We start from the raw sequence: 25863 nt of genomic DNA on the forward strand, positions 1-25863 counted from the left end.
GGCAGAACCATGTAAAAAAATAGAAAAAAGAGGAAGCAAGCGAGAAATAGACAGAGAAAGAACAGGAAAAGGTAGAAAGAAAATTAGAAAGAGAAAGAAATAGATAAAGAGAGTGGAAGGAATAAATAAAAATAAAAAGAGAAGAAAACACAGCAAGACGGAAAAGGAGTAAAAAAAGAGAGGCGGAAAGGAAGAGAAAACTGAAGAGAAACAAAGAAGGCTGCCCAGCTCCGCACTTCCTTCAGGCTTGGCACCATACATGCGAAGCTGCCTTAATTTCTAGAAGAGTGCCATACCGGCCCAAGTTTTGTGTGGTGTGCAAAACTTATAGGAACGATAATTTTGCTTCTATGCATGCAGGCGTGTTGACTAATGACATCCGAAACCCGAATGCCACCCTGAAGGATGTGGAGAAGGCCGCGATGACCTGGTTTTGTCATGCTGCTGAGCGGCTTGCCCCGCAACAAAAATAGTTTTTCTTTTTTTTGAACTAATAAGAAAATCCTGAAGGTCAGTTATTTGTTGCAAGTTCTCTGCATTGCGTGTATTAAAATTTGTGTTTTTTTCACCACTGTTTCATTCCTTCTTTGTTGTTTCTTGTTTATGTACGCCATATTCAGTGCCATCATTTTTCTGGTGCATTGTTTCCTGTGCTGAACTGAACTTTTTGTTTCCTAAAACCTAATTTTCTTACTTGCACGCTGCCTGTAGATTTAAGAGCAAAGAGTAATTAACTGCACATATAGTATAATGCTAAAATCAGGTCCACTACTTAGTGCATTGTTCAAAAGGTGCCCCTGCAGTAATCGCAAAAGCATCCGAGCAAGCAAATACAACCCTGAATTCTGAAGTAAAACCGAAAGTCGAGCTAGTTGGTACAAATTCATGTTGCTACAAATTCAGGTATGGAGAGATAGTGCCTTGGTTTGCACCGTTGATCGTGCGCATGTGCCGCGGGTGACGTAGTCCGAGTATATGTGTTTTCTTCTGGCCTAATAAAGCCTTCAGTTGTTAGTTAGCGCTGGTGTTGTTCCCTCCCTCTGTGTCCCTGTCTTTTTTTATGCGCTAAAAGCTTCGCAACCTGAATTCTGCACTAGTAGATGAGAATTAGGCAAGCTGAGTGTGCTAGTAAAGATATTGTGTTTCAGGAAATAAAAATTTCAGTTAGGCTAAGGGAACAACAGAGAAAGAAAATGATTACTTTAAGCTTTGTATTAACAGTTCCAGTGAGCAGAATGTTTCCTAATTATATATATCCCAGGTGAAAATGATTCCCATTCCCAGCTGGGTTATGAAACCTGGAAATCTTTCCAGGCTGGAAAATTTCCCAGCTGGGAATGGGAAAATTTCCAGCCTGGAAAAATTTCCAGGTTCCATAACCCAGCTGGGAATGGAAATATTTCCAGTTGGGAATGGAAATATTTCCAGCAAATATTTCCAGCAGGAAATGGCAAAATTTCTAGTTGGAATCCTTCATTCCCAGCTGGAAATGGAAGAGTTTCCAGATTTGACCTCGCGGCTATCGCATGCGTCTTAGCATGGTTCCTACAGGACCTGTTCGTCCAGTGAACTGCACACAGTCAAAGAACATAGTGGTGAAATTTAACAGCATTTATTTGAACGCTTGTAGCAAGTGTTAGAACATATCTCGAGACGTAGAATGAGTATGCTCATATCCTCGTACACCACCTGAAAAAAACAATATTTTATACATAATGAGCAAACATCAAAATCACAATGACCCATAAAACGCAATTCTAGCAAAAGTATAGTTTTACCAAATCACATGAACAGCATCAATACAGCTTTCAAAAGCAGTACCACAATACAAAGTCAATGCAGTGCAAAGCAAAGGTGAGCAAGATCTGATGAGCACTGCGGTTCATACTGTAGGTGCTATGTAACGATTATTTATATCGACCTTAAACTACTCCGAATAGGCGTCCAATGAGTTCACTCGAACATATGTAATTACTCGCGTTTGTTGCATAGACGCATGCGCACCAGTAGGCACAAGCATTGCACGGCACAGGGCTACTGGAGACAAAGGCTGCTTACACAAACCGGCCTGTAGTGTACTTCGCGCATATGTAAACATTACACGCAGCCAGGTAACATGACATCGTGATAACGAAGCCCACAAACATTCGAGACAAACGTTCACTTATACTTGAAATATATAAGTGCAACTTACCTCCAAATGGAATAATTAGAGCTGAGAAAATTGCTGTCCCTTGATCGGCGCTGGTGTATCCAAGACATCGCACACAGTACAGCAATAAAAACTGCTCGAACATGCTGGTCATCACTCGTAACACTTTCCAGAGATAAACCTGACCACAAAGAACTATTCCATGTAACTGTCACACAGATATTCATCAAGGAAACTCCCTAGAGTAGCGAACACTGAGCACACACACGCACAGATATCACCAATATGATTATCACCACGACTAGCCGCCATGTGCTGTACGAAACTGTGGCTGACTGCGGCGACATAGTAATTTATGCGGTCTATCGGACCGCTGTCTTTAATGGTGTTAACCTTAAAAAAAGAAACATAACTTTTGTACGCTGTATTTATATTACAGAGTAGGTTATTATTTAGCATTAACGTCATAAGTCACCGAGAAATGATACGAGAATAGAGCTACTGAGACGCCAACAAACATCGCGGCAGTGCGGCGTTTTTTTATGGCCGCGGCGTCGGAGGGAGCAAGTACAGTGTAGAGCAAGTTAGCAAAGTTCACTGCTATTCGATCGTGGCAGGCAATGGCGAATGCTGCAAATAATGCCCCTTTTCACAAGGAAGTAACTACTATTGTTTAAACACTAGCTATTGGCGCAACGGCTCAATGATGAACTGAGCAAGCACCTGGTTGAACATATTTGTAATGCCGTGTCGACCGGGCGCACGACTACTGAAAAGGTCAAATAAAAGTGCGTGTTACCCCAGCCGTATTTTTCAATTTTTTTGCAACCCAGCCGTACGGGGCGCGGAAGATCACGGTTGTAAAATGTATCCTATGTGCCATGTGATGAATATTCAATGTGGTTCTCAGACATGGATGTTTCAGGGGGACCCCTTGCAGTCAGAGGAAGAGGGGGTGGGTGGGTTATACGCAATATGCAGCGTGTGAAATAGGTGCCTTTTATTTCTACGTGGCCAAGAATGGTCAGGCAAAAGTGCCACGTCACAATTCGATCTGAACAACTTGTCAATAAATTCTACTAGCCTGCAGCCACATTCAACCTCTTTATCGCGATGTTTGTTTTTCAAATATGCAAGCCTGGAAAAAGCATGCTCGCAAATGTCGTAGAAAACTGCAACAGAAACTTTACAGCCACCTCATGAAGGAGAAACATAAGTCAGCTCCGTCGCACTGCACAAATGTAATGCAGTGAAGCATGCCAAAAACTAGAAGGGGCCGCTGTCACGGGACATAGTGGGCCTTCAAAAAAACTCTCTCTTTTTTTGCAAGCTTAATTGGGTGTTGCAGACCCTGAAGAATGACCTCGCGGACCCCCATTTAAGAACCACTGTTCTAAGTCATGTCCAAATGCACGGTCTGCATTATACACTTAATCTGCTATCACTTAATTAATTGTATGCAGATCAATCTTTGGGCAGCTGGAATTCCTTTTGTCAACTAAACCACTTCCTCGCTCAAACAAGAAAATTTCATGCTAGCAAATTATTTCCCAACTGAAGCTGGAAAAATTTCCAGCTGGAAATATAACTTCCCAACTGGAACTGGAAACGTCAAGCTGGAAATGGCTTTCCATTCCATGCTGGAAATACCATTTCCAGCCTGGAATGGGTTTCATTACCAGCTGGAAATTGTATTTCCAGCTGGGAATGGAAAATTTCCAGCCTGAAGAGCCATTTCCAGCTGAAAACCAGGCTGGAAACCCGATTTCCAGCTGGGAATTCACATCCCATTTTCACGTGGGATGCGTGCCCTTTATGCATGGCAAATGTGCACTAAAATAAAGAATTCAAACTTCTATTTGCATGAACTATATATTGTTTAAGTTATAGTGTGACATTAAACTAGTGTCATACATTTACAAGATCCAGAAATACTACGAGTATTTTAAAAATTCAGTTTTCTATCTGAACACGCCTAACTTTAGCCATCTTCAGAAAAGTACGAGATGTGTTGCACTTGTCCTACTGCTTTTTCTGTAATCATCTCTGTTCTAGAACTGCTACAGGATCATGGAATTCAGAGCTTTTATCATTGGCTCCTTTACCTGTGCTTGAAAGCATCTTCAAGCTGTTCTTTAATTCAGGCTTGAAATTGAAACACATAGGGCAAGATCCGTTGTTCTTCTATTTTACATTGGGAACTTCTACATGCAAAGTGCTCTGTAGGCAGATGTGTGGGGTTCTGCCCTTGCAGCAGTGTTTGCAGTGTTTTAAAGATTTGTAAAATAAGCAAAGAAGAAAGCAACAGAACCACTCAACATATTATAGGCCTACAGTCACATGAAAAAGCAGGAGTGAATTGCATTGCTGCAAGAGTACGTGCAGGGGTTTTAAAAACATTGAAAGAAATGTAAGACTTTCAAAAAAGCAGTTCTTTCTATTAACTAGCATGTGCCCTTTAAATGCTGCATGTACTGATAATGGAATGTGCAACATCCAAATCTAATCCCAATATAATCCCGAGATGTCCTATGGGGAGGAAATCCTACGGATCCCGGTTTTTGTCTCATTTTGTAGGCTTCCGGGAGGTTTCCGGGAATTATTTGGGACATCCTTAGAACTTCCCACACATCCTAAGCAGCGCATCCTAGGTGTATCCAAAGGACGCCATTGCGTTGTCTGGGTTGATAATACGAAAAATCTGTTTTCTCTATGCTGTCCTTTTTCGGGGTGCAGGGTGACCTTCGAATTCCACCATGTCAAATTTTGTAATGGCGGTGGTTTTCAGCAAATAGGGGACGCCGTAGCAGCCCTTCGGGCCAATCAAAGTTGACAATATGGCGGATTCGTCAATGTTTAGCACAGCACCCTCCGTGTCGCGGCTAAGCTTCGTGACCTGAACTCACCGCTGATGGACATGCGACCGGGATCTCTGCTGGCTCTTCTTCCCATGTCACTTCCGCTGGCAGCCTATTAAAACAAGTCAAAACGTTCGGGCGAGCCAGTCTGGTTTCGGCAGCGAGGCGACCACCACCGTGAACGGGATCTCGTGGCTGCTGGCACGTGACGATGAGAACGAGACGTCTGACGTCCGCACTGTGACGATGATTATTATTCCTTCATTGATGGCATACACCCAGAGCGCATCTTGTATACGGCCACGAACCGTATAAGAAGAATTAATAAACGAATCAAGGAAACAGGACAGCCACAAATGGAGTAATTCACACAATACAGTAGTTAGCCCTGCATATTGTCACGTGGTTGTGACGGTGACCGAATGACCGAAGTAATCACAGCCGGTAAAGATGAATACAAAATTGGGGGACGCTTAAGCTTCGCCTTTAAGAGTTGAACGCGATAGGGATATCCTGGCCCTAGTGCGCACTTCGAACACTACGAATGTTTAACAGAATGCGTGCACTAAGGTGTGTGCCTCATGTAATGGGTAGCATGCTTTAAACCAGGGGGAATTATGCGCGAGAAACGTTTTCGAAGTTGCGATGCACCCACTACGTGGTCTTAAGGTAATACGCGCAGTAATGCGTGTGCCTTCTGTAATGGGTGGCTGTTTTTAAACCACCAAGTCGTTATGATATTGACATGGTGTGACGCCCGATGGCAATGTACGCTTGTACCACGCAATATTACTCCGATATTACATCTCGTACTGTGACACCTGTATACAGGACGCGTATTTTTGGGAAGCATGAAAGTTACTTTCAGTGCAGCTCTAAGCAGAGGCGTGGCTGTGTGGTGGAACACCTGCTTGCCACGCAGACGGCCTGGGTTCGATTCTCACTCGGACCCAACATTTTTATTATTTATTTTATTTGCAGCTTTTTCGATTTTTCGGTCACGAACAAGATGATGATTTTTCGCTCACAACCAACGGTGCCGATGCCGACACCGACGGCGGAATTACTGCGATACGACCTCTTTTACGCTATCGCGTTAAAACCTGAATACATCAAAATAAAGCAAATAAGCGCGCGTGGCAATATAAACATGAAACGACAGAATTGTTGTGGTTTAACGCGGTTAAACTAAGTTTGTCCAGCGATAGCTCGGTTTTGCTTTCTTTGGGAAAGGACGAGACTCTGTCTATTAATGTCGGCGTGAACTCATCGGATAGCCTACATGACCGGCCGTTTAAGTGTGGCGACATCTTAAAGAGTGCCTAAAAAAATTACACCATCTCCCACTAAAGGGGACCATGTGGGGATGCGAAGCAGCGCATGGTTCGACTTACCCCCGTAGTCAGAAACGCTCCTTGACTTGAACTTTACTGGCCACCGCCTCAAGGCAGCGCGTTTGAAACGCGTTTCTGCTGCCTTGGCACCGCCTAAAGGCAGCGCGTTCCAAACGCGTTGAAGCCGGTGACAAGCCAAGTTCAAGTCAAGGAGAGCGTTTCTGAATACGGGGGTTAAAGTTCCGTTCATCACGGGCACCTTGCCCGATGTTAACGCGTCCTTGCAAATGGAGCACACCATGAATTCACCGTAGTTGCTGTTGCTGTTGCTCGTCCCGAACTCTTGTTGGAGCACGCCACGCGCGAGCACGTGCGTTCATCGAGCGCCTGCAGAATATCGTTCCCCGGCGTCATCACATGATTGCTGAGAGAGTGTAAGGGGGAGAGGCCACAGCGTCTTACCTGTCTAGGTGGCGTTGGTCTTACCCAGCCAGCGCCCTCTCTAGGTGGCATTGACCCAGCCCCTTACACAGGCCCGAACGCGCTAGCGCGTGCCAGTGCGTTCATCTGGACGGCGCATCCCCGCTCTCCGAGGCGGGTGCTTGTGAAGCCACCGGAAGGTCCCCTGTTTGTCCCGGAAGCTGGCGTCTTCTGCCCGTCTTGGGCACGCAATTCAAGTATTCTCAGGTGGCAGCTGTTATGATCGTATTTTTTGCGGAGTGCTGCAACGTACAGCTAGCGCGTACAACAAACTCTGCGATTACGCATCACTTTAGACGCCGACGAACGCTACATGATAGATGACAGACGCCGTGCCGACACCGTCGGAATACGGCGGAGTGCTGCGACGTACAGCAAACATTACGCATCACTTCGACAACACCGAAAGCAGATTCTCCGTAGTTTCCTTTTTGCCAAAAAGGTAGCAATGAGTGCAATGGTATCCAGGAGCGCAAAGGTTTACCTTTTGTAAGTGCAATGGGAAAAAAACAGCGTTGTGATGGCATCGCTCCTAATACGAGTTCTTGCACCTGAGCGGTTGAAACATGACTCGGCAAAATGGTCGCTGCAAAGTCTGCTTCCTGGAGACGGCGTCCAGTTGTCCCTCTTTAAGTTAATGAGCCACTTCTCGTATATTTGCGGCTTCGAGCGTGGCAAACTGCATGACGAAAACGAAATACCTTCAGCACACCTCACTAAAAAAATCACAATATCCACGGAATGAATGATGATGAGTGGGCGAAGCTGCGGAGGTTCATCGGTAAACCGTGAATCTTCCGTGAATTCTGCCCAGTACATCATCACCGACGTGAGATCGGGCGCGTTTATACTAAAGGTTCGATGAGACTTATGACGACTTTCAGCTCACTTTAATTTTACATGTACGCTGTGAATTTTCATTGTTTGGAAAACTATTGCTTTAGAAAACATCTGGTGCCTTTCGTTAAGCAGCTGGCGTCTTTTCGTTTTGCTCTAGAAACATCTGGCGTCTTTTCGTTTTGCTTTTAGAAAACATCTGGCGGCTTTCGTTGGTTTATTTCATCAATCAACGGCGTTTTGAACAAAATTTTTATTGTTTAATCACGCACAGGAGAAATCTCACCAGGCACTACCTTGGAGGTAAACAATGGCTGCTAATGGGAATGAGAGACAGAAGAAGTCGGCTTTTAGCTAACACTTACACTTCTACTTCTACTAACGTTTCCTACTGGAACATGCCAATGGCTGCTAATGGGGAATGAGAGACAGAAGAATTCGGCTTTTAGTTAACGCGCACGCTGCGAATTTTTTATTGTTCAACAACGCACAGGAGAAATCTCCCACCGGCACCACCTTGGAGGTCAAGATCTGGTACTAGCGTTAAGACTGGTTACGCACTATGATGGGGACGAACGGGTGCCGCTTTAAGGAGCTTCGCCCCTAAAAAGTGATCAAACACCACGATTTCCTGCAAAATGCGTAAAAAGTCTAGAGCACGCACCTGCAACGCAGCGAGCGCGGAGCGTCGGCTTCGCCGTTGCCGATCGCCAACGGGCGAACTACTACTACTACTACTACAGAGGAGGGAACGACCCACACCCTAAGGAGCTTCGCCCCTGAAACTCCACCAGAAGCAACGAGCCTGCACCAAATTTGACGTGGTTTCTGTGCGCCGCCGTTAGGGTCCCCACCGCCGCTCCCCTGAGCTACGCGAAGCCCTCTTGATGTCCACAAGGGCTACCGTAACTGGATTTACTCGTGATCTGCACGGTTGCTATATATATTGACTTGCCTTGTATTCAAAGTCGCAGCCTGCACACAAATTCATACCGGATAACGCTAAGCGACGCTGATGCGAGCTCACGCGAAGGAGGCTACAGCTTACGACTTGCGAGCATGTCTCCGTACGGACGCACGGACTTGTAATGCGTGGACGCCGGCACCTTCGGTTATATATGGATACGCAAACACCGTCAAACACATATAACGTGTCCTGAAGGAAAAAAAAAAACGATAAACAAAATGCGCAGTACTCACGGAGCTCACATTGCATCCAGAGCTGGCACGTGCACTGAGGCTGGCTTCGCTTGTGGGCTTGTGGTAACGGGACTGTCTGCGTTTCGCTTCGTTCGCGACGTCTGCAATGCACAGAGCCGTGTGCGTAGCACTCGAGCGCTGGCAGTTTCTATGGCAATATGTAACTGACGTTACATTGCTACAACTGCGGATAGCCAAAACTTCAAACACAGTTGGCGTTGCCACACACGAAGCTGCATTCAGAATTCGCATTAGGCAGTATCGTAATCGCCCGGTGGCGCACATATCGCCCCGTTATAAAGCGAACTATCCACCATAGCGTTTCTCTTCGCTACACTAGCCATATCGGCTATAGATTGATCGAGATATTTTCTCAGAAATTTTTGTGTATCTTTTCAGTGAAAATAAAACAAATGTGTAAATGGGCTCGTGGCAGAGAAGCACTTTAACGGTTTAGACGGGGCGCCGTCTAGAAGAGGCGTTTTATTCACACCCTGCAACAAGGGTATCCGTGCAATGGAACTGCAGGGTGCAGAACACCCTGGAGCATAAAAAAATGAAAAATTGCGCGACTATCTATAAGAAGAGACGTGTCGGAGCAAGCGTCATGGGTACTCGCATCCTCAACGTAGCTTTTGTGGCGTTCACTCTTCTTTGGGCTGCTCGCCATCGCTCTTGGGGACGACGCTCGCCGGCACGTCAATCTGGACCCGGCTTCTGGAACGGCGCTCTTTCTTTGAAGGTCCCTTGGACGGCTCGCTCGGCCGTCTGGGTTCCGGTTTGCTCTCCGCCTTCTTGGAGTCGTTCGGAAGGTCCGACTTGGCGGTCGTCGGCTCGGGCGCTTGTCGCGACGCGGCCTCCGTCTCGACGTCCTTCTGAGACGGGACGCTTTGTTGCCTGCCGACCTTCGAAGAAGCACTGTCGCCGGTGGTCTTCCGGGGCTTCTTAACCTCGGCGGCGCTGGTTTTCCTGGCCTTTGACGAACCGTCTGCGGCGCTGGTCTTCCGGCTTCCTTTGGGGGCGTTGTCGTTCGCGCTCACGTCGTTCCTCGGGCTCGACTCGCTGCCCTGCGGCAAGAGCGCGCTGCCCGGGTCTGTCGGCTTGGACTTGGTCGGGGCGAAGCAGCGGAAGACGTCGAGGCGCTGAGGCAGCCAGCCGCTGTGGAAAGCCAGGGAAGCGCAGTACGAGCCCAGTAGCTGCGTGATGAGGCCGATCAGCATGCAGGTGAGCCGAAAGGGAAACACCTGCTGACCGCTCTCTTCGTCGTACAGCGGCAGCCGGAGAATCACCGGCACGTTCATCAACGGCTCGCCGCACATCCAGCGGAAGACGAGGCTGACGAAGAACGCTGCGATTCAAAGTTTAGACATTGAAATGAATATTGCGGCTTCGTACGCCAACGCCACAATATGCCTATGAGGGCATGCCGTAGCACGGTTGCCAGGTCGAAAATGCAGAAAATAGCCGGGGAATCGGAAAAACTAGCCAAAAAGTAGCCAAGGTCTACGAAAGTAGCCAGAAGTACCCAGGCGTGTGTGAAAACAACTGCGATGTTTTTACTTAAATGACTAAATGGAAAATGGAAGCGCCTTTTGGTGGAAATGTAAATAAGGACAGCAAGAACACTTCAAAATCATAATTGCTTAGATTAATGCAATAGTAATAATAATAATAATAATAATAATAATAATAATAATAATAATAATAATAATAATAATAATAATAATAATAATAATAATAATAATAATAATAATAATAATTGTGTGGCGAAGCCTTGGTACTGTTTAATGGGTTGCGCTCTCCAGAGGCTTCTAGTGGGTCGTCCTCTTCTGAACGCCGCTCGCGCTCGGAGTCCGTGCTTTTGCCTTGACTGTCGCGACTGCATATTGCCTCTGAGTGCCGTCCAATAAACACCTTAACAGTTGGGGTTTAACGTCGAAAAACAACGATATGATTATGAGGGACGCCGTATTGGAGGGCTGCGGAAATTTTGACTGCCTGGGGTTCTTTAACGTGCCCTTAAACAGAAGCATCTAGCATTTTCGCATCCATGGAAAAGGCTTAGATTAATACATAAATTGTTGACTTTAGCAATATCATGTCGTGCAGGATATGACGAAGATTCTTGCAGAAATGACACTCTCTTCACGAGTATAGCGTGACTTTTCTTCAAAGCACTAGAAGTACCAGCCTTGTGACCAGAATAAAAATGAGTCCTGCATGAGTGTGTTCAAAATCATAGTTCTGGGATTGAAGCATAAATTGTAGTCACTTTCACGATAGTTTCTCGAGTGGGGACGAAGTCTGAGCAGTGAATATTTCCGACTTGCAGTCCGCGCCTAGTTCCAAGAAATAACATACAGTTCACCAGATATCCGATTTCCAATGTCGATGAGTGCAGAGCTTGCTGTATGCATGCGGAGCGTTTCAATTGCCCTGTCCACTTCCAATTACATTTAAAACTCACGTTCAGCAAACGGTGATCTGCAAAATGAGGCCCCATGCAACATTTACCCGACTCTCAGCCATGTATCGAAAAGTATTTTCGTTTGTGTAATGTAAGTACCAATTTCGGGAGGTGGGAACACCCCTTAATCGCCATATTTTGACACCGCATACTCGAAAAGCAGCGGCTTCGACGTCACAAGATATCGATAACTTGGTTCAAATCGAAGGAACGAGAAAGTAGCAAAAAAAAAAAGCCAAGTAGCCAAGACGTTTTTCTTGCCGCCACCAGCCTCAAAATGTAGCCAAATTAGCGCAAAGTAGCCAAACCGGGCAACCCTGTGCCGTAGCGGGCAACGTCGGTAGCGAGGGACAACCTGGGATTCATAGGGCTGCGCAGGGTTCACGATTAGGGAGGGCCAAGTTTCACTGCGCCCCTCCCCCACTTAATTACTGGTCGATTCCGAAAGAAACAAACTTCGCAATGGATGCAAAAATGGAAATGAAGCGATGACGTGCTTCCCACAACTCCCTGCCATTGGACCCCGGCTTTTCATCAGGGGTCCTAGGCCGGCATTATCGTGAAAAACCTGCGTGGCCATAACACTACACTTTGTACAATAACGGGGCAGGACCAATTGAATAAAGATATTGAAAGGACTTGCCCTCCCCCCACACCATATATAGTGATGGACTCTTATCCACGGTGCCAATACCTTCAGCGGTCACCGGTATTTTACTCAAACTTATAGTGCTTACCGCATGCAGTGCTTCACGGAATGACCGTGGCGCGCAATATGCGCATTTGCCGCGATTCCGAAGAGAGAACGGTGTCAAAGAAGGTTGCCTCACGAAGGGCTGAATGTATGACGTCGCTCTTCCTGGAAGTAAATTGTAGTACTGATCATTACACAACGGAGCAATATATAGCCTTTCCCTGTCGCATATCCCGCCAATTTTCCTACACTTTTTAATTCGACTGCATTATAGGCGAACTCTATTCAGTTTGGAGGGCACGGAGAAGGCATCACGAAGCGGGCAGAGAGTTGGGCGCGAGTTGGGACGGGATGACTTGAGGCATAACGAAATAGCGCACGAAAAAGACGATGGACCCAGCGAAAAAAGAAATTAAACACAGGACGAGCACTAAACTAACAGATAACACATTTAGAAAGGAACAAACTGACCACGTTATGCGCAGAACGCCTCAACTGACTCTGAGCAACGCACTTCTTTCAATCCTCCTTACGTGTCGCCAGCGCGTCTAGCTGTACAGATCGACGCGTAGGTTTCTGTCAATATTAGTGACACTCTTTGATCGATGGCCAACGAGGGAGTGCTGACACACCTGTCTCCCGCTTTTTTAGTGCAAAATCCTTCAGAAATTGTTCTTTCACCCTGCCTCCGAGGGCGTCTGAGCACATGGGTGCTAGTTGAAGTTTAGCGCTCGTCCTGTTTGTTCGCCTGGTCCATCGTCTTTTTCTGCGCTATTGCGTTATGTATCAAGCATAGCGAAGACTGTGTGGTATTGTGAAGGTCAATATACTTTACATATGACACTTCAATCCCTGCCGTCGTATAAACCTTGACACTCACCCAACAAGGAGCCGTACGTGTTGCTTCCTTCGAAGTAGAGGACGCAGATCAGCTGCGGAAAGAGCAGCACGTAGACGAAGTCCGAGCAGAGAGTCCAGAGGTCAAACACGGACTCCACGGACAGCGCCAAATAGGTGGCCCAAGACCCGATGGCGAACACCATGATTCGTAAGACCAGGGACACCTCGACGTCGGAAGCCTGCAGCAAGCAGTTGGATGCTCTCCAAACAGAACACTTCTTACCGTTCTTATTCGTCTAAAATATATCCACCCTCGTGCAAGACTAACGCACTATTAAAAACATTTGCAGTGGCTTAGCTCGGCTATGCCAGGATATACGTAGCGTTAACAAAGGTTCAGCTGATTATTCTTAGCTTTCCAAATTGTCTAGGATTATTAGCCTCCTCCTGTTCATTCTTCGTACGCTGAACCGCTAATTGCCAGGCAACTACTTCGGGATCCGATGAGATAAGCTTCTCGGCTCTTCTGCGCCGTCGAGCAGCATTTGCGCTCTCCTTCTCCATGGCGTTACCCACCTGCAAACGCCAGTCAGAGGCGCTATCAAGCGGCCCCAGCGCAGTGTCAGACGGCGACTGCACAGCGAAGGCGAATAGCTGCGCGCGCGCCGGCGCCACTGTGTCTATGGCTACGACGTCACTCCTCTCGAATGCGGCGCAGACCAGCAGCGGCGAGCCGCGCGCGGCGATGACGGTGGCGGAGTCTGCGCGCGCGCCGGCGCCAGCGTGTCTGCCGCGCCTACGACGCCACTCCTCCTGAACGCGCAGACCAGCAGCGGCGAGCCACGCGCGGCGGTGTCGGAGAGCGCGTGAGATGCCAGCTCCGGTGACCCAGCTGTGTGACATCACTGATCCTCGCGCATGCGCAGCACGGCTCATCACCCTCCACGCGAAATCGGCTCCGGCTAGGCAAGTGTAGCTAACGCTACAAAACGTGAAGGCTTCCTCGTGTTAGGCTTCCTCTGCCAACCCTATAGCAGAGCTCTTGATGACATAAGTTCCCACTAAGCTGAACTTAACGGTCCTCTCCGAGCTGAAAGACAAGAGAGTGTTTCTCGCCTTCACTACCCTCCTCACCACTTATTCATAAAACACGTGGACAATGTCAGCACTAAGCTTTCAGCCTACCAGGATTTCGCGCTTTTCGGCAACACGCTGTAGCCACTAGCACAGTCGAAAACGCACAAAACGAAGTGAAATCAGGTTACCACGCACGGCAGTCATGGGAGACAAGGCAGAACTGGCGTGCGACTGCGTGGCAATGCAGGATAGGAGACAATTCACAACTGATATCCCTCGCATGCGGACCAATCGAGAGTTTACTTCCTCGTCACGTCACGTGAACAGACTGCTGGCGTCACGAATTATGCCGAAAAGACGGGAAGAGACAGGAAAGAAAAACGCGCTCGTTGTTTGTATTTTCAGAGGTTGCATATAGGGGCAATTTAAGCGGTCACCGGCATTTTACTCAAACGTACCTACCACGAGCTGACCGCGTCATGTGTGACTCGCTTCACGGAATCTCCGCAACGTACAAATTGCGCATTTGGCATGGTTCCAAAGGGACGGAATGACGTAATACGAGCATCCAGCACAATATTAGTGTCGCGATAACAACGCGTCTTCGCACTGAACAAGCTCAAACATGGCAGGTGAACCATATGGCATCTTATGGCACCCTGTGAAATAGTAAGGCACAGTAGAGATGAGGCTATGCACCCTAATGGATGCAACCGCACGAATATATTTAAACAGCTTTACCCTTCGCGGTATGGAGCGATCATGCGCGAACTCTTGTTTTCAGAATCGGGGCCTGCGACAACGACGAGGTCTTTGCTGCATCATCACACTTGGCGTAAAATTGAGAAGTTATGTCGGGATAACACGTTTCGAGCTAGTTGGTTGTTCATACCGAGGCGAAAACAGCGCGTACAGACGAGTACGAACAGACACAAGAGTCAGCGCCTGTGTCTGTGCCTTTTCTTGTGTCTGTTCGTACTCGTCTGTACGCGCTGTTTTCGCCTCGGTAAGTTATGTCGCTTAAGCGTCCTGCTTCGGATTTGTCGCTCAGATTTGGTATACGTTGCGACCAGGGTGCAGCTAGCATGATATTAAAGGGGAGGGGGGTTTTGTCGTAAATGTTTAAAGGGGTTTTTTAAGCACCCCCCCCCCCTCCCCCAAGCTAGCGGCTTTCCTTTGCTACGCCCATACGGTCGCAATACTGCAACATGCTAAGAGAGAATTTCTTGTCTTAAAAGGAATATGACTTTTCTATAGAACAGTATACGGCATGCATCATCGTCCCCGTTATAATCATCCTGACAGCACCCACTGCAGGGCAAATGCGTCTCCTATGTTTCGCCGATCAACCCTGTCCTGTGCATGCTACGGCCACGTTATCCCCGCAAACTTCTTAATCTCGTACGCCCACCTAACCTTTTGCCTCCCATACGCGCGCTTGCCTTCTCTTGGAATCCAGTCAGCGGTTATCTTGCCTACGCGATACACATCCTGCCCGGGATGCATACCGTGGGCCGAATGAAGGACTGATAGACGTTCTTGGTGACCATGGAGGAAGCGCTGAGCATGGAAGAGTCTGCAGACGACATGATCGCAGCCGTGATTCCGATCAGGCCCATGATGGAGACCAAGCCGGACGTCAGGTAGCGGATCGAGTTCGGCAGCACCCGGTTGCTGTCCTTATTGCGCAGAAAGTAGGGCCCGGGGTAGCCGGCTGCTGTAAAGTCTGAGAGGAGAGATGAGATTTCAGAAAGAGCTGTGCGCAGCGCGCGAACTGCAACAAAAAATGCAGGAAGCCTTCCCCTATTGGGAAAAGGGAGGCAGGTGAAGTTTTGCGTCTGACGTGTTTTCTTTCTTTCTTTCTTTCTTTCTTTCTTTCTTTCTTTCTTTCTTTCTTTCTTTCTTTCTTTCTTTCTTTCTTTCTTTCTTTCTTTCTTTCTTTCTTTCTTTCTTTCTTTCTTTCTTTCTTTCTTTCTTTCTTTCTCACTGCGTAATGCTCCCGCCTAACTTTTTCTTCCTCCATGCCGAGAAAAGGACCTTCATACACGTGCTTAGCTGCGCAACACTTCAGTTTCTACAGGCAACAACGACGGTCATGCCTTCATATCCAGGGAACAATGAAATATGGCAACGTGAAATTACAAGCCACCTCGATAAAAGATCAGATTGCAGTATCAGAAACTGTTGATCGTCGATAGGCCCACGATCGAGAGAGCATGAATTATTGGTTAACGAAATATTTCTGGCACAACTGAGACAGGGAAGAAAGAACTAGAGAAGACAGGATAGGGCGCCAGACTTGATCAACAGTTTCTGATACTGCAATCTGATCTTTTATTGAGGTGGCTTGTAATTTCACTGTCTTAATTCTCTCGTTTTTCTTCTTCCTCGTCTCAGTAGCGCCACGAATATTTCGTTAAGCTTCACCAACTTGCCCAACGTTCCACTCTGTCATATCAATTATTGGAAAACGGCGCATACAAATACGCGGTACCTTCGAACTGCGAAAGTGCGGTACCTTCGAGGACCGCATTTCTGCACGCTTGAGGGCACCGGGTTTTTTGCGTATTAAGCCGCCACCGAAATATCCGAGTTACTTATAACAACATTCGCTTAAACTGCAGGGAAACGGGGCGGAAGACAGGTTATAATAAATTAAGCGGTTTATTCGCAAGATTAATTAATATCTGGGGTTTAACGTCCCAAAACCACCACATGATTAGAGAGACGCCGTAGTGGAGGGCTCCGGAAATTTCGACCACCTGGGGTTCTTTAACGTGCACATAAATCTAAGTACATGGGCCTCAAACATTTTCGCCTCCATCGAAAATGCAGCCGCCGCGGCCGGGATTCGATCCCGCGACCTTCGGGTCAGCAGTCGAGTGCCATAACCACTATACCACCGTGGCGGGGCTTTATTCGCAAGAGCGTGCGTACGCAAGCCGCTTGTGGTCCCCGGCACTAAAACTCTCTATTGGATGCACACGCAGGCACGTACTCGCGCTCTTGGCCACTGCACCGATGACGGCGGGCGGGATAGCGAGCATGATGCATCCCACTGCGGACAGGTACGACAGCATCCGGGCGTCGAAGTCGCTCTCGCAGCTCAGCACGCGCTGAAAGTACACCTGCATCAAACGCGCGTATACGTTGTGAGGACTTTTAAAGGGCCCCGAGAGCACCCTGAGTTTGAAGACGTGAGAGCGGTTTTTCTCAACCTTCCACACCCTTCTTACAAGCTCTGTCTCCTCCTAGCCTCTTATTTCTTCGTAAAGCCCGTAAACAATGTCATCACAAAGCTTTGAGCCTATCAGGATTTCGCGCTTTTCGGTTACACGCTGATATCGCCGCTTGCGCAGTCGAAAACGCACAAAACGAAGTGACGTCAGTTGATCGCGCACGAGAAGTCGTGCGAGACAACGGGCTTGCGACTTCATGGCAAAGCGGGGTAGGAGAAAATTCACAACTGATGTCTCTCGTATATGGACCAACCGATAGCTTATTTCCTCGTGACGTCGCGTGAACAGGCTGTTAACGTCACAATTGGACTGAAAAGACGGTAAACGCCAGGAGAGAATAACGCGCTCGTTCTTTGTATTTTCAGAGATTGTTTAGAGGCCCTTTAATATGCGAAGCATGACTTCCCAGCGATTTGTGAAGCTCCACGAAGAGTTATACACTTTAAGAGTTGGAGAAGCGTCTAGCTATAAGCCCGAGCGTGTGTAACTTAAAGGGGTCATGAAGCACCCCTTGGGCTTGTTTAAAAAATCCGGCAGATCCCACGCACTGTGGGAATCGATGTAATGCGAAGCAGCCAGCAAAGAGTTGCATACATCGCTTTGTTTATGTTTGAGCCGAATGAAATCAGTCATGCCATGGCAGCTAGTTCACCATATATCGCATGTTTGCCATGCACGCGTGCATGCACAATGTGGTATATACAATGCCAATGAAACGTATATTCTGGTATGTACACTGCATGACCGGTGATTTATGTTCATCACGCACTCCTGTCATGCAAAACCAATTTTGGTTTATATCCAGTTATCTAAACGACCGGAACCGCACCATAACAGTGTCATGTAAATCATACCGTACATGACATGCATAACATAATTCGCATGTTAGGACCTGTCATGTATGTTCGTCATACAGTCACATCGCACAATACCAATTTTGGTGTATATCAAACGAGCGAAATGGCCGCGAGTCCACCATGAGCGTGGCATGTAAATCATGCCATACATGACATGCACGTCATGGTTTTCATGTTACCACCTGTCATTTACGTTCGTCATACAGTCGCTTCGCGCAATACCAGTTTTGGTGTATATCAAGCGAGCGAAACGGCCGCGAGCGCATCATGAGCGTGGCATGTAAATCATGTCGTATATGACACGCATGTCATGATTTTCATGTTACTACCTCTAATTTGCGTTCATCATACAGTCGCGTCGCGCAATACCAATTGTGGTGTATATCGAGCCCGCGAAACGGCCACGAATGCACCATGAGCGTGGCGTGTAAATCATGACATACACGACATGCATGTCATGGTTTTCATGTTACCATCTGTTATTCATGTTCTTCATACAGTCACACCGCGCAATACCAATTTTGGTGTATATCAACCTAGCGAAACGGCCACGAGTGCGTCATGAGCGTGGCATGTAAATTATGTCGTGCATGACACGCGTGTCATGATTTTCATGTTACCGCCTCTAATTTACGTTCGTCATACAGTCGCGTCGCGTAATACCAATTTTGGTGTATATCAAGCCAGCGAAACGGCGGCAAATGCACCATGAGCGTGGAATGTAAATCATGACATACATGACATGCATGTCATGGTTTTCATGTTACCACCTCTAATTTAAATTTACGTTCGTCATACAGTCGCGTCGTGCAATACCAATTTTGGTGTACATCAAGCCCGCGGAAAGTCCGCGAATGCACCATGAGCGTGGCATGTAAATCATGACATGCATGTCATGGTTTTCATGTTACCACCTGTTATTCATGTTCTTGATACAGTCACATCACGCAATACTAACTTTGGTGTATATCAACCTAGCGAAACAACCGCGAGTGCGTCATGAGCATGGCATGTAAATTATGTCGTGCTTGACACGCGTGTCATGATTTTCTTGTTACCACCTCTAATTTACGTTCGTCATATAGTCGCGTCGCGCAATACCAATTTTGGTGTACATCAACCTAACGAAACGGCCGCGAGTGCGTCATGAGCGTGGCATGCAAATCATGACATACATGACATGCATGTCATGGTTTTCATGTTACCACCTGTTATTCATGTTCTTTATACAGTCACATCGCGCAATACCAATTTTGGTGTATATCAACCTAGCGAAACGGCCGCGAGTGCGTCATGAGCGGGGCATGTAAATCATGACGTGCATGACACGCGTGTCATGATTTTCATGTTACCACGTGTCAGTTGTGTTCGTTATGTCGAAATATCTCGTCATACCAATTTTCGTATATATCCATTCATTTAAACGGCCGCGAGCGCCCCGAGACTATGTCATGTAAATCATGCCGCTCATGACATGCGTGTCATGATTTCCACGTTAGGAGCTGTCATTATGTTCGCCATGAGCTTTTGTCACGTCATACCAGTTTTGGTATATACGAAATTAAGGGAATGGCCGCAAGAGCCCCAAGGCCGTGGAATGTAAATCATGCTGTTCATGACATGCATGTCATGATTTTCATGTTATGACCTGTCATTTATGTTCGTAATACAGTCATGTTATTCCATACCAATTTTGGTATACATCCAATTAACGAAACGGCCAGGAGAGCACAAAGTCGTAGGCGGCTAGATAGATAGATAGATAGATAGATAGATAGATAGATAGATAGATAGATAGATAGATAGATAGATAGATAGATAGATAGATAGATAGATAGATAGATAGATAGATAGATAGATACGCTCAAACTCGCAGAAGTTCGCTAAGAAATGCTTCGCATTTAAAACACATCCTGCGGAAAGCTGACACGGCTATGAACTGCTCTGCAAAATATTACAGTCGTGCACGCCGCGTAGAGGCCACAAGCGGAGCGCGAAGTTGCCGTTTCCTCAGGCGCCCCCTTTTCAAACAGAGGCCGCTTCTCACTCTCGTCGGTGGGCGGGGCGTCTGCACGTTGACGTCGCGGATCTGCCAGTTTACGTCGCAAGAGATATAGCATGCTTATTGGCCGATAGCCGGATGAGATGCGCTTCTTGCCACGGGGTGCCGCCATTTGCCCGCGCCGCAGTCCTCAGTCTGTTAAATTTACACGGTAGCCGCACTCGCACATGCGAATCACAGCGGGAGAGCGATCGCGTTTCATGACGGGCGCTGACGTAACTTCTTACCCCCGTGCCATCCCTCCCCGTGTAGCTTCCAGTGCGCTCGTCGGCACGAGAAAAGAGAGAAAGCGCCGAGAGCGTTCGCCAAGCCCCCGTAACTCCGCTCGTTCTTGACGGATTCGAGAAATTTTTGCGGCAATCGATTCGGGAGGCAGTAAACTCCGATACTGAGGTCATTAGATCATTACTTGGAAAAGTGGTTCATGACCCCTTTAAGCGTATAAGTGGGAACACATTTCTGTACTTAATTTAGTACTTACTTTCTTAACTGACTTAATTCATGTTTGCTTCATAAACTTCGACTCGATTTCTTCATTCTCGACATCACTTTCTGAATGATACGCCATACGTCGTAAACAAGCGGGAAAAGTTGAACAACGACGTCTCACGTGTAGCGTGGATGGTTGGTTGATGCTTCGATTCACGTCTTCATTCCTTGATTTATAGCAACTAGATAAGAAAACAAGAGGGAAATGCAGAGACAGACAGACAGACAGACAGACAGACAGACAGACAGACAGACAGACAGACAGACAGACAGACAGACAGACAGACAGACAGATAGATAGATAGATAGATAGATAGATAGATAGATAGATAGATAGATAGATAGATAGATAGATAGATAGATAGATAGATAGATAGATAGATAGATAGATACCTGCCACGGGATGCCACCCAGCGCGGTCATAAGGAAGGCGTCAAGAAGCTTGCTCATTTCGCCATGGGCGATCGTGCCGATCCAGTCGTCGTGCGGAGGCCCTATCAGGCCGACGGCTTGGTGGTGCAGGCAGAACGGCACGCAGATCCACTGCACGAGATGACAGCCATCATTCACTCGGGTAAGAAACGCTACTCTCTTACGCGAAAGCAAGAAAGGGAGCTGTAGTGAGGGGATCCGTCAGCAAATTTTCGCCTGCCCATAATGTACACACACGTATACTTACTACGTAAGTACGTGCGTGTACATACGTACATACATACGACACAAAGGCGAAAGCCATCTTCTATTTCTTCTCAGCCGTTACACTGATCCTCTCTGCCACCCTCCGAAAGTTTTCTGCAACTAACGCAGTTCTGCATTGCTATAAAAAAGATAATGGTTGAGGTTTAACGTCCCAAAACTACGCTATGATTATGAGGGACACCGTAATGGAGGGCTCCGGCAATTTTGACCACCTGGGGTTCGACCACCTGGGCAATTTCGACCACCTGCACCTAAATATAAGCACACGGGCCTCAAGCATTTTCGCCTCCATCGAAAATGCGGCCGCCGCGGCCGGGTCAGCAGTCGAGTACCGTAACCACTAGACCATCGTGGCGGGTTTTGCGGTTTTGCACTGCCTCCAGGATCGGAGGCATTGCAAGCTTTCTGCACCTCACCTAGTTTTGCACTGCCTTCGTGATCAGCCCACATTTGAGCAAGCGACGATGTCATCTGATACGCCAGTGTGAGACGCCACGTCACCGTCACGTGACGTCATATTGACGTCGTCATGTAATGTCATAGTAGTGTCATGACGTCACAATGCTGACAAATTTTGCCGATCTGTGACGTCGTTATGACGTTATATGGTGACGCCATCCCTTGATGAAGATGATTTGGATCACCCGTGTTGACGCTGACGCCGTCGACGGTCAGTTTCCGCGTGTTTGTAATAAACTTGAAACGCATTTAATATACTGTGGCCCGGATACGGACCAGCGCTTGTCCATGTCCGCACTTACCAGGCAGATGGTCGTACTGGTAATCTGGAGGACATCTGTGTGTGTAACCACGTAGACACCGCCCAGTGATGTGTAGAAGAACACAACCAGTGCTGAGGCGATGATGAAGAAGCGAACGTCCACCTCCATGATTGCGTAGGCGGTGTCACCTGGAGGAAGGAAAATTGCGTCTCACCAAACAAAATACAGAGAAGGCTGTATAGATCAAAATATACTAACTGCAGGCCGTCGCGAGACCTGTTCATGTGAGCGGATCGAAGCTTTGAGTGTATAACGAACGAGCGACTCGATGTACAGTCAGAGTCAAAACTTTAGAGACCATGGGACACAAGAGAAAGCTTAATATCCCCGCTGCTTCGGGAGGCAGCCTTGAATTTAGATTTCCAGCCTGTTCTAAAGCGTGCTAACAACATATACTGTGCAGTCCGACCGAATGAAATCACAATTTACCCTCAGTCATACGACCGACCTATAATGTAGCATCGAGTGATATCACAAATACGTGCTCTGACATGCTGCTGCGTCATCATTGACAACGAAAACAATCTTTTCTAAAATCCAACGCCACCGGTTGACGCGGTAGTCTTGATGAAAGGGGAAGAGGGATTGCAAAGTCACGTTAAACCGAACATACATGTGCTTTTATCTGAAGATTTGAATATCTCGAGCAACTGTGCATACCAGTCGTTACACTGAAACTGAGGACGTAGAGGTTTGAATCCGTAAGCACTGTACGTGTTGCGTTACTGGGATTTTGATCGGTCTGGATAGGTCATGCAGTGCATTGTGCATGCAGTTAAAGAGGCTAGCGACACGCACCGAGCGCTGCCAAGACGGCGGCAGTCCAGAAGACTTCGCCGACTACTGCTGGGAAGCAGAGCAGCAACGCCATCCACCGGCCGTAGCGTGTCTGGAACGGGTCCAGCATCGTCATCGGCTTGGTCGCGCGCATCTTGCTCGCGAAGAAAGTGCCGCCTGCGATAAGCGATGTGCGCTGACGTCATCAAGAAATGTTCTAGGACGATCGCGCGTAAACTCCAGTCAACTATATGTATGCCTTCAGCAGCAGCATTTTGGAAGAACAGACTGTCAGTATGACGTCACAACATGTGAGATTATTCCTACGTAAAGAATCATAGAGGAATGAAAAAGTTAGGAGGGAGTATTGCGCACAGCGCGATTGAAGCCTACTATGCCGGCCCAACACGTGATTGAAACGTCAGAGCGCGCGGTAGGTTTTAGTGCGCCCGGTTTTGTCTCATTTTGGAACCTCCCCCGTGAGCCGGGGTGCTATTCTGGACACTCTCAAACTCCTCCATATTGTCAAATTTCGTAATGGCGGCATTTTAAGCCAATCAGAGAGGCCATAGCAGCTCTATGGTTCAATCAGAGTTGACCAATGGCGATATTCGACAACATGGCGTAATTTAACAATGTTCAAAATATTACCCCCGGCCGAAAAAGCGCGCTTTAAAAACTACCGCGCACCAAACCTCCAAAGTCTCGGCAAATATAATTTCTTGAATGATCTTGAAGCGAAAAGACACGTGCTGGGCCAACACTGCTGGCTTCAAAGAGCTGCGTGACGTAAAGCCCTAACCACACGTACGCGTTACAACGCGTCAGCGCGTGACGTGCCCTCGCTCTATCGCACCCTCTCCCTATGAAGGCTACACGAAGCTGCCCGCCCTCTCTCTCTATAGGGAGAGGGAGCGCATAGGAAGAGGGCACGCCACCCGCTGACGCGTTGTAGCGCGTACGTATGGTTTAGGGCTTAAAGGGGTCATGAAGCACCCCTTGGGCTTGTTGAAAAAACACATCCTGCGGAAAGCTGACACGGCTATGAACTGCTCTGCCAAATATTACAGTCGTGCGCGCCGCGTAAAGGCCACAAGTGGAGCGCGAAGTTGCCGTTTCCTCAGGCGCCCTCTTTTCAAACAGAGGCCGGTTCTCACTCTCGTCGGTGGGCGGGGCGTCTGCACGTTGACGTCGCGGATCTGCCAGTTTACGTCGCAAGAGACATAGCATGCTTATTGGCCGATAGCCGACGTAAATCGAGAGCGGCGTTCAGATCAGATGCGCTTCTTGCTGCGGGGTGCCGCCACTTGCCGGCGCCGCACTCCTCAGCACACGGTAACCGCACTCGCGCAAGCGAATCACAGCGGGAGAGCGATCGCGTTTCATGACGCGCGCTGACGTAACTTCTTTCCCCCGTGCCATCCCTCCCTGTCTAGCTTCCAGTGCGCTCGTCGGCACGAGAAAAAAGAGAAAGCGCTGGGAGCGTGCGCCAAACCCCCGTAACTCCGCTGATTCTTGACGGATTCGAGAAATTTTTGCGGCAATCGATTCGGGAGGCAGTAAACTCCGATACTGAGGTCATTAGATCATTACTTGGAAAAGTGGTTCATGACCCCTTTAATGCTCCCTCCCAAGTTTTATTGCGATAGCGATTATATGGACAGTCTCGATGGGTGCTGCCGTCGCCGTCATGTCCCGTATGAAGTCCAAATTGATAAGATCCTCCCGCGCTTCGTATGTTCTACCGCGGGTAAAATCGCGCGAGCGGGGGCGACGAATGCAGCTGAAGCAGAGATCAAACGAGTCGGCCCATTTCCGTCGCTCGGAGGGTGCGTGCGATAACATCACCCCGCTCGGGAGGCCTGACGTCGAAGCAAACAGGAAACTCTTTGGACAAAAGAGCGACGTGGGCGGAGTAAGTACAAAACTGTGGCTCACCTAGAACCAGACTGACTGCGTAGCCCAGAGGGGCGTGACAATGCAGGATTCCGTGCCTGTAGACAGCCTCCGCTGTGCCGTTCAGATAACCGCCGCCCACCCAGGTGGCTGAAAACAAAAAGAAACGTGGATGTTTAGCAGCCATAGTTGTATAACGTTAATCACTGCAATCTTTATTCCGATAATAGGTGGAGACCCGCAACGCTTAATCAACAGCCTGAATAAAACGACCTCTTTGCTTTACAAGAGGGACTCCATTTTTTTGTTGCTTTACCCAAGGGACTACATTTCGGAGGCTAGCTGTGACACGGGATGAAGCGCCGCTGTGGAGTCGACGTCCGGGCAAGAATTATCTGTACGACAGGAACATAACCTCAGAGATTCGTACGGTTTCATCTCACCACACGATCTCGGAGGCTAGCTATGATGAGGGTAGAAGCGTATATAGCACACCATTCATGGAGCCGATGACCAGCAAGCGTAGTAGGTGGCGGTTGTTTTGTACAATATGAATATAACCTCCGAGATCAGTACGACTCCGCGCCACCACATCTCGGAGGCTAGCTATGATTCGGTAGGAAGCGACTCTCATCCAAGGACGGTTTAAAAAACGCTGGAGTGAAAGATCTACAGGTACTGCTTTACCGACTAAATTGAAGCCAGCGCATAATACACCCTTTATCTCGGAAATATGCTCTTTTCGGGTAGTGCCCGCTTAGAGATAAAATCGTTTCGCTCTTTTTATGTAAATGCGAGGTTAATTCTAAAATAAGCGACTGTTACATATGAGAAGAGTATTGATGACTTGATCTCCCACAAAATTTACCAAGACTTTCTTGAGGAAAACCAGTAGCATAAATGTACACATCGAGTAGTGTTTTTCGGAAAACTTCGACATATCAAACCTGTAGGGCGTGGGAAGAAAACGCTCCCTTTTGTTCGCTGAGTGCTAACGTTTTATCCTGCCCCTACAAAGATGACGGCCATGGCCGCCATCTTAGGTGGGTACGGCTTCAATACTGACGCATAATTTCCACTCCAGCAATTTTTAAATGCGAAGCATTTCTTAGCGAACCTTCGG

The 25863-nt window shown here is 47.7% G+C and overlaps 1 protein-coding gene and 1 long non-coding RNA gene across 2 annotated transcripts; both read right to left on the bottom strand.

Annotated features, from left to right (window-relative positions):
• Window positions 1-1596: 1596 nt before the first annotated feature.
• LOC119389677 (uncharacterized) lies at window positions 1597-2657 on the bottom strand. The gene is made up of 2 exons (XR_005183146.2): window positions 2195-2657; window positions 1597-1689 (listed from the first exon to the last, which is right to left on the bottom strand). It is a non-coding gene; the product is annotated as an uncharacterized LOC119389677 (long non-coding RNA).
• Window positions 2658-9213: 6556 nt separating this feature from the next.
• LOC119389678 (high-affinity choline transporter 1) lies at window positions 9214-24885 on the bottom strand. The gene is made up of 8 exons (XM_037657038.2): window positions 24783-24885; window positions 22866-23021; window positions 22047-22195; window positions 20980-21129; window positions 16938-17067; window positions 15448-15665; window positions 12903-13101; window positions 9214-10209 (listed from the first exon to the last, which is right to left on the bottom strand). Exons 2-8 carry the CDS (start codon window positions 22996-22998, stop codon window positions 9506-9508), a joined length of 1683 nt encoding a protein of 560 aa, XP_037512966.2. The 5' UTR covers window positions 22999-23021; window positions 24783-24885; the 3' UTR covers window positions 9214-9505.
• Window positions 24886-25863: the final 978 nt, after the last annotated feature.

This window comes from Rhipicephalus sanguineus, chromosome 4 (genome assembly GCF_013339695.2).
Source record: "Rhipicephalus sanguineus isolate Rsan-2018 chromosome 4, BIME_Rsan_1.4, whole genome shotgun sequence".
In the NCBI taxonomy this organism is placed as follows: Eukaryota; Metazoa; Arthropoda; class Arachnida; order Ixodida; family Ixodidae; genus Rhipicephalus; species Rhipicephalus sanguineus.